The sequence below is a fragment of the Ictalurus punctatus genome, chromosome 29, assembly GCF_001660625.3.
Source record: "Ictalurus punctatus breed USDA103 chromosome 29, Coco_2.0, whole genome shotgun sequence".
Classification (NCBI taxonomy): Eukaryota; Metazoa; Chordata; class Actinopteri; order Siluriformes; family Ictaluridae; genus Ictalurus; species Ictalurus punctatus.
In genome coordinates, this window is record NC_030444.2 from 14,462,569 (window position 1) to 14,472,382 (window position 9,814).

General features: G+C 41.0%; 1 protein-coding gene across 1 annotated transcript; it reads left to right on the top strand.

The window, feature by feature from the left end:
• The first annotated feature begins 1,192 nt into the window (after positions 1-1,192).
• Positions 1,193-7,447, top strand: LOC108260495 (early growth response protein 1). Its single transcript, XM_047152267.2, has 2 exons — positions 1,193-4,051; positions 4,461-7,447. The coding sequence occupies exons 1-2, from the start codon at positions 3,901-3,903 to the stop codon at positions 5,561-5,563; spliced, it is 1,254 nt and encodes a 417-aa protein (XP_047008223.1). The 5' UTR covers positions 1,193-3,900; the 3' UTR covers positions 5,564-7,447.
• The last annotated feature ends 2,367 nt before the right edge of the window (positions 7,448-9,814 follow it).

Below are 9,814 nucleotides of genomic sequence, written 5' to 3' on the forward strand. Positions count from 1 at the left end.
CCCTTTACTTGTAACATGTAATAATTCTTGATTAAGGGGCAATGTCACAAAAAGGTTTAAGGAATGCATTATAAGCTAGGAATGTTTCATCATTTCACTTAAAATGACTTGTTGTGGTAAGATTTATTTATTTTTTTTTTTTTGTGAATGCAGCCACAGATGGGAGGCAAGTAACAGCTCTCCAGAAGGAACCTGGTGTGGATGCCAAACGCTCTGTTTGCACTCTGTTACGTACAGCAATAGCAAATTCAGAAAACTGTATATTAGTGTATTGCGCTGAGAAACGTTAAAGTCCTCACATCACCTGAACGCTTATGCATCGAGTGACTAGTATCCTGAGATCCTTCAGTTTATCCTAGAGCTTTCCTGGCTCAGCGTCAGCGTCAGTCAACTCGAAATCAGCCTTTCGAATAAATACCAACATGTCTGCATCCTTACACTTTTACCCCCACTGCATTATACTTCTGTGTATTAATCTTGGTAAGTGCAGCGCATTACATAAAGCCATTACGGAGCTTGGTGGCATTTTGCAGAGGCGAGAGGTGAGTGTTGCTCTGTAGTTAGCGCCACAGTAGCTTCAGTGTTATGAACTACTTAATAGATTTAGGTCGACTGGAAGAGAGGCAACACACCAGGCCCTCAGATAAGAGCACATTACCACGGTGAAAATGATTTGCTCCAGAGAATGTCAGACTTATTTGCCTTTTTCGAGACGAGCCCGATTGTGTCATTATCATAATAAGTATGAAGAACACTCGGCACACATCCTGTTTGATGATTGATTTGATTTTTTCTTTTTCTTTTTTTTGCCTCTTTAATATCATGCATGGAAACAGATTTAATGCAAGGCATTTCATTCACTTTACAGATCAGCTTTGATGGATAAATGGGTGCAGAGCTACATTTATACACTGTGCCTGGTGTCACTATGAAGGGTGAATAAGCCATCATTTCATAGACCATGCAAAGTAGTTTATTAAAATAAGGCGCAATGGAGATTCGGCAAAAGTACTAAACAGCTGGTTGTTTTTTTTTTTTTGCTACGAAGTATATATATTTCACTTTCTCAAATTTTCCAGCCCTTGGTTTTCTTTTCCTCATATATATATATATATATATATATATATATATATATATATATATATATATATATATATATATATATATATATATATATATTTCTGGTCTGCTGTCAAATTGTGCCATGTTGCGAATCAATTGATGATGCGTACATCCATGCTAATGGGGTTTTCTTTTATTTCTTTATTTATTCATTCATTTCCTTTTTTCCTATCCCCCCCCCCAACCCCCCATTTTCAACATTTTATTTATTCGTTCCCTCTTCGTTTCATTCATTTTAAATTTATGTTCATTTGACCTATTCAGACATTATCTTCCTTTACTTTCCTTCTCTTTTTCCCCCTCCCCCTCCTCGAAATAGTGCTTTTAATATAATAATAGGCATTAAAGCGTAGCTTCGTATATCGCAAAGTCCTTATTCTCCTGCAAAGACCTATAAATAATATCAATTTGGATCTAATGTACTCTGTCTGTAAAAATTTCATAGAAAGGAAAGGTGTTGAAATATATATTTGGATGAATTGAAACTACAGAAACCCTGTCCAGGGTGTACCCCACCTTGTGCCCGATGCTCCCTGGGATAGGCTCCAGGTTCCCCGTGACCCTGAAAAGGATAAAGCGGTATAGAAGATGGATGGATGGATGGATGAAACTACAGAAATCTGTTCTAAAGATCTGTGGCTGCAAAAAAAAAAAAAAAAATGAGAGAACCTCTGATTTAGAGGGTTTCAGGAGAAACACTGAAAGAAAGCCTTCAGGAACGTTATTGTAAAAGGTTCTTGAAACCTGATTGTTGCTTTAAAAGATTTCAACAACAACGTCTAATTTGATGTACAAGCCTATTTAATGCGGTAGTGTGGTGTTCGCCAAATATAGCCTTTGGAGGGAAGTGCCAAAAAGAAAAATGGCTGCCGTGAAGTAAGGAGGAGCCTGAGCAGTGTCGCTGTCCATGGTGTAAAACATTCGTACACTCTTTGTACTGCAAAGAGTTTGGGATTTGGGATTCAGCCATTGTTTAGCAAAACTGTGGTGTTGCCAATAACGTCTCATCATTCAGCGCGAGTCCATTTTATGTATTATTAACCACTGGGTGGATAATTTAATTTGGACTGGTATTAGTATTAGGGCTGGACAGTATACTGTATGACTGTATATGGCACTGATATCGTGATAAATGATGTCGCACTATACTTGGATATCATACAGTGTATATCTATTTATTTTATTTTTAGTACAAATTGATTGGAAGTAGCTGAAACTTGCATTTTACAGTATTTACTGAACTATTTTTCAGTGTTAAACTTTTACATTTATAAATGTAAGTATCAATAAAGTCTTTTTTTTTTTTAAATGCAACACTACAGTTTTGCTGGAGGTTTCTTAGAAAACCTACATGTATCGTAGAGATGTCTTTAAGAATTGGAATATGATGGTTTTGTCATATCACCCATCCCCAATTGGTCATACAAGATACTAATAATAAGAAGAAGAAGAAGAAGAAGAAGGAAAAGAAGCAGAAATATTACTACTAAAATACTAAAAAAAATGAAAATTGAAATAAAATGAAATGAAGAGTAGTAGTACAAAATATCATATTATATATTACTACTAGTAATACATGTTTGCCTCACACCTCCAGGGCTGGGGGTTCGAATCCGATCTCCACCCTGTGTGCGGAGTTTGCATGTTCTCCTGGTACTTTGGGGGTTTCCTCCAGGTACTCTGGTTTCCTCCCCCAGTCCAAAGACATGCACTGATTGGCATCTCTAAATTGTCCATAGTGTATGAATGTGTGTGCATTTGTGCCCTGCGATGGTTGGCACCCTGTCCAGGGTGTCCCGAGTTCCCTGGGATAGGCTCCAGGCTCCCTGATGACCTGGTGTATGATAAGCGGTAAGGAAAATGGATGGATGGATGGATACTACTACTACTACTACTACTACTACTACTACTACTACTAATAATAATAATAATAATAATAATAATAATTTTAATAATGAAGCCTAGTTAGTTCAAACCCTCACCATGATGGAATTAATGCTATGTATTTTTAATGCAGTATATACTCACATAGGCTATTTCAGACTTCACTCTGAGTACTGAACTGTACCTTTACTTTTTGCTCTTTTGTACCTTGTAGCCCATCTTTCACCTGGAAAACGTGCATTTAACTCCTATACAAAGACTTCAGGTACAAAACTGGACTGCAAAGCTGTAAAGTTACCGCACATGCACCTTTCTACTCAAAAGGTACCCCTTAGTACCCTTCTTTTCTAAGAGTGTAATAATACTGATGCTCAATCGACCTTTTGGAAGCGTCAGGAGCGTACCTCTCCTCTCTTTTCTCTCGTTTCTTTCCATCTTCTTTTTCTTTCTTTAAAGGGGAGGGGAAACCCCGTCACATCCTCCGTGTCCATATATGGGCATGAAGATGCCACGCAGCGGGGGAATCCTCTCCCAGCACGCGGTGAATGAGAGAGGGAGGGCCGAGCCGCGAGCTCGGGGGTATAAAAAGCGGCTCTGGGTGAGAGGAGCGCAGCAACAGATAGCGGAGGAACATCCACCTGCGAGTCGCACACATCTAGGACATTATAAAAAATAAAAAAAAAACGAAAAAAAGGGAATTCCTGATTATTATTCACTTTTTTATTGTTTCTACCGGACCTCAATCTATTACGGACTTGACTGTCGCAGAGAAGAGACATTTTGCATTTCATTTTTATATTTATTTTCCAATTTTTTTTTTTTTTTTTTTTTAATCTTTGCACCGGATCTCCAAATATCCTCGTTTAAATTTTGGGGGTTTTTTTTCGGGAAAAGATGCTCAACAACGTCGATTTGAACTCTCAGGACACGTTTTACACTCAGTTTGACACCTGTAACGACTCAGCCATCGGGATGATGGACACTAAGGAGCATCAGGATGTCTTTATGGACGCTGAGCGCACAGCACCTACTCAGTTTGCACACGGTGAGTTCGCCATAGATCATTTCAGATCAGTCCGTTTCATGAAGTTGATCTGTTTTCCAGGTTTTGGATTATAGCTGTTCTGTGCTGTGTAGATGTATCATCTTGATATGCGTAAATGAATTTGCACCTGCTATATATAGTAGGCTATAACCATTTTCGGTAAACAATTTTGGCTGAGCATTAATGCTGTGGAATGACATCTCACTCTCACCAAAGATTAGGAATAGTTCTATAAGAAAATCACAAGCACCTTCTGTATCATTCCTACACAGAACATGACTATCTCCCTAGTGCGCATCTGCTTGCTACTTTATGTAACGTGCTGTAAGATTCATCCCCAACTCTACGCTAATAACGCCTCTTTTTTTCTCTCTCTTTCTTTCCTGTCCTCCTCCGCCATCATCCACAGATACAACAGTCACTCCCAAAACGGAGCCCACCAGCGCGGACCAATACTCCTCCTGTCACGGCCCTAAGGGAAGCTACGACGCCTCGCTGTCCTACTCGGGCAGTTTCTACGTGGAGGCGTGTCAGGGCGCCCCCTGCAGCGCAGAAACGCTGCTTAACATGATCACCGAGATCGTGGGCATCTCCGCGGGCCCACTTCCAGAAGCGCAGCAGCAGCAGCAGCAGCAGCAGCAACAACAACAAAGCGACACGAGTGCACCCCAAGAACCTCCGTCTTCTGAGCCTGGGACCTTCCCTGTGGTCGTGAAAAGTGAGTTTGAGAACACTGGAGGCTGTTATTACGAGTGGAACACCTTCGGGAAAACTGACAGCTATGGGTTTCCAACATCTGGCGACTTTTCATCCGAGCAGCATCAGCATCATCAAGTGGATATGAAAGATCTGCTGGACTCGCTGTCCAACCCTGACATGGAGTTCAAGGTGGAAGCCGGAATTAAACAGGAGCAAGGCTTCGGTGATGCTTGTGGCCAGAGTTTTGGTGCGTCTGCGTTTAACTACTCTGTCATGGACGCACCATCAAACAGCCTCCTGAAACCCGGCGTGTTCCCAAACTTCCAGCCCATCCCTGCTCCGGGACAGTGCGAGCCTCCGACCTACGCGACCTCCACCATCGACTCGCTCCTGTACTCCACTCTGCTTCCCCCGGAGCCGTTGGCACCGAGCCGCGCACGCGCACCGAAGCGCAAGAACAGCGCCGCCGCCTCCGCTTCTTCCTCCACTGCTAAAGAGAAGCCCTTCACGTGTCCGATGGGCTCCTGCGACCGGCGCTTTTCTCGCTCGGATGAGCTCAACCGACACATCCGCATCCACACGGGCCACAAGCCGTTCCGGTGCCGCGTGTGCGCGCGCAGCTTCAGCCGCAGCGACCACCTCACCACGCACACGCGCACGCACACCGGCGAGAAGCCGTTCGCGTGCGACGTGTGCGGGAAGAGGTTTGCGCGCAGCGATGAGCGCAAGCGGCACGGCCGTGTGCACCTCCGGCACAAGGAGAAGACGCAAGAGCTCGGCGCCTGGCCCTTCGCCCTCCCGGAGGCCATCTGAATAACGTGTGAAACCAAAATCCGGTGCCAAAATGCGCTTTGTATTTGGTGTGCGCACGATCTTGGGAAGATCTACAGTTGATTGGGTTCTTGATCGGAGGCTCCACGTGCACTGTGCGCATGTACCTATTCATTTATTTATTAATTTATTTATTTATTATTTTGTCACCCCCTTCCCCAAAATAATAATAAAAAAATAATAATAATAATGATAAATAAAAAATAAAACCCTGCACACACAGTTTTCTGGGAGATCTTTTATGGGTTTTAACGCACGGAATCCTTAAAAGTGTCTCCAGGAACTTCCTCGGAAAGGTTCTTAAAAACTAACAATGGTTCCCAAAAGAACAGTCCTAGTGGAACCTATATAGTTTGTAGAGAGTGTGCACTCCCCCCCCCCACCTCCCCAGATGGAGTTGTGTTTAAGCGCAACTAAAATGAAATGAAATATTTGCGACACAGACTGAACCATTTTCGCCTTCCAGAGGGGACACACTATTATGGAGAAGGCCTCGAATATTATGGGAATATGAATGGAAAGTTCATAGTAATCTACTTCCTCTACTAATATCAGCTCATAACTTTGAATCAGAGACCAAAAACAGCTTTTCTTTTCATTCAAGGCTTTGTGTGTGTGTGTGTGTGTGTGTGTGTGTGTGTGTGTGTGTGTGTGTGTGTGTGTGTGCGTGCGCGCGCGCGCTCTGGAGGAACTGGATGGAGGACGTTTTACGCAAAAGAGCGAGCTGGAAAAGAGTGACAACTCTTTCTTTTTTCTTTTTTTTTTTGAAAGGGTAAAAAGGGGATCTTCCCTATAATCCAAACTGCCCTTCACGATGCTTACTCTGTGTGCAGCGACTGCATAAACTCTTGTAACGTTTAACTTTTGTGCTCCAGGTTGTTTGCAGAGCAGCCAAACGCTTTCGAGCTGCAGTTCAGCACTTTGACTCCGGAACAGCTCCGACCTCGAGTTATTTTTACATTGTTTTCTTTTTTTGTTTTGTTTTGTTTTTGTTTTTTTTCCCCTTCCTTCCTTTCTTTTCCTGCGCTGGATCGTATTGCACTTCTCTCCAACTTTTGTGCTTTTTGATATTGCATGTTTACTGTTCATGTAATATGATGATTAATAAGCTAATGTAATAAATCCATGCCTCACTGCAGAAGTGAGACTTTTACCTCGTTTCTACATCATGGTGGTGGCTTTTTTCGCCTTTGGAACTTGGACACACCACGACTTGTGGTTCATTTATTTGTGCCAAGGGGTTACATTTCCTTTTCCTTAAAATTAGTGTCGACGTACGTGATTATTTTCATTGCAATGCTATTGATTGAATGGTAAAATCGTGTTGTTTGATAAGGAAAGTTATTCTACTACAGCTGTCAGTGCAAAAATAAATATATTTATATGGCTATGTATGATTATTTGTATTTTTGTATTTTTCTGTTCGTCTGGATATATCAAGATGAAACGTTTATTTCGAACCTTCTGAGCTCACAGTGTTTCCCGTGTGTAGTATATTAACGGGAAATCAAAAGCAGACCTCCACACGTCAAAGCGTGAAAGGGTTCGAGACTCCTGAACAAGTGTACAAGTTTACATTGCAGAGACACAAAGCATTTCTGCCCACTTAGAACCCGAGTGTCGTCGTTTGACAGACCCCTAGTTTGTGTATGTACATAAAAATGAATGAATTATGAATCATCTAGCTCACATGGCTCTTGTAGTGTGTAATGTGATGAAGACTAGAATAGCACCAGGCTGGAACATTGCTGTTGAGTAACTTAGGTAGCACACATTGCTGCATTTTCTTTCTTTTTTTTCTTCTTCTCCTCACTAGTTCTTCTACACGAAGGTTTAAAAAAAAAAAAAAAAAAAAAAAAAAAAGATAAAAAAGGTGTCTTATCACAGTTATAACACGACTGTATTGTGGTTTGCTTTCAAAAGAAAAGAAAGATTAAAAAAAGAGTGAAAAAAAGGAACAAACGAAGGGGAAATGTTTATAGGAAACTTGCCTTAAATTATTTTTAATCTCTTCCTATACTGGGAGAATAAATTTGTACATATTAAGACGGTTTATACAAAGTACTTTGAATGAACTTTGATGTTTGTTATTTTTATGACTGATGTTTATGAATAAAAAAAAATATTTCTAAACTACTTTTTAGAGTCTTTTATTTATTTATTTATTTATTTATTCATTCGCCTTTAAGAGGTGTGTCTAATGAATCCAATTAGCACTCAGATATGACAAATACTAAAAAAGTTTACGTGCTTAGTAAACCTTAAGGGTTCTTTGGTTCTCCTTCTGGGCTAACACGTAAAGGTTCCGAGAACTACTGTACAACAGCAAAGTGTTTCCAAGAACCACCTTTTTTTTTTCTTTTTGGGTGCTAAGAATGTTACTACAGTGTGTTCGTTGGGGTAAAAGTGAAAAAGTTTGTAGTAAAAAAATTTTCTGGAAGCGAGGACTTTTTAAAGTTTTGCATTGAAACCTTAAAGAAACCTTCAAGATTCAAAAACGATGTTTTTTTTAATATGGGTACATTTATGGGAAAGCATTAACGTGAGCCGGAAGCGTAGCAGAGTGCTCGGGCGGCGTATCCTTCAAACCCTTGGCATGTTTTCTTTGCAGGAAAAGCAAAGCGCTTTGCATTAACGGGAGAAAAATGTCATTATTTTCTCCACTTGACAATTCAAAGCGCAAATGTAAAAGCTTGATCAAATCGCATACATCCCGCGCACGTATTACGGTTCCATGACCTCGATTTCACGTCTCGTGGCTTTGTTCGATCGTGTGTACACGCACCTGTCAGATCACTATATATATATTAAAAGAATGAAATAGAAAATAGTTGAATGTGCTGGATCAAGTGCTATTTTATGCGCTGCTGCCTAATGGAGTATGGAAGGCTTTAACTGGTCAATCAAACCAGCAATTTAGGGGTTAAATACAACTCGGACTATTCGTGCAGCGAAAATATTGGCGACATAGTAGACTCGGACGCTGTTTTCGCTATTTTCCTTTGATCAGTCAGCATTTTCTATTCCAAATTTTTTTTTTTTTTTTTTTCCCCCAGGTTGCTTGTGCTTAAAAGCATCTCGAGAAAAAACAAGACAAACCAGCAACGTGTGACGTCTCAGCTCTGTAGACGGACCATGGGGGCTGGATTTTGTAATAATAATAGTAATAATAAAAATAAAGGGGGGAAAAACACCATCTTTAAGACTTATTAAAGAGTTTTTTTTTTGTTGTTGTTGTTTTTTTTTTTAAGTTGGTGGTACATTAACAAGATAATCTTGCATATCTATAGGAAACGTTTGAGTGGCTTATTCATGTAAAAGCTGACGATTCTTAGCCACTTTCATTGGCAAAACACACCAGATTCTCTCGGTTGAGTCTATAAGTTGAGTTAGGATTATGGCAGAGTTAGTTTTCTGACATTCTGGATGGCGTTTTTTTATTTATTTATCCACCAGATTGTGTGAATGACCTTCGTAGTATGTAAGGTTTGAAATGAAAATTCAACCTCTTCCATGTTTTCTCTCAGATGGACACTTTGCATAGGCATACTCAAGGTCAGGTGCAGTTTTACTGTTCAGATTTGAATATAAAGGAAATATTTAAAAAGGTTAGAAGGCTTAGGAAGGGCTTGCAGCAACAATGTCTTCGCTCTAGCTAGGATATGAATTAGATTCTTAATAAAAGTTGGATTTTTTTACCCTTACATTAAAAAAATATATATACATTTAAAAAACCTCGAATCCATACAAACATTTTTCTGTCGCCTTTGCACGAAAACACATGTTCTCATTAATTTTTAGGCTGTATTAAATAAATGTGTCATTTATTTGGGGGGGGGGGGGGGGGGGGGTGCAAATAGTTATGCATTGAGAAATGAGAAATATTTTTCACTTTCTAAACGTTGTGCAAGTCAAACACCATGTCCGTGCAGACGTGAGGCCAAAACACAGAAAACTTCACGGATCTCGAATCCCGGCTTGGAAGATCTGATCTACTGATCTACTTCTCTGGAGCCGGCGCTCTCCGTGAGCTCTGGACTCCTGCAATCTGTCGCCGAGCGGCATGCACGAGTTCCGAGGGGCTCCTCGGAGTGTAGGCTGCTCTGTGCACATGACGCGGCCTGCTGGCAGAACATCACCAGCACCCACGCCGATGCCCAGCCTCGAAGCGCCATGTGACCCACCACATGGTCCACGGCAGCAGCGCAGAGCTTTCCTCCATCCGGCTCAGAG

Coding starts and splice junctions, on each gene's coding strand:
- LOC108260495 (XM_047152267.2), top strand. CDS start 3,901: ATGCTCAACAACGTCGATTTGAACTCTCAGGACACGTTTTACACTCAG. Junction 4,052..4,460: donor ACCTACTCAGTTTGCACACG/GTGAGTTCGCCA, acceptor CATCATCCACAG/ATACAACAGTCACTCCCAAA.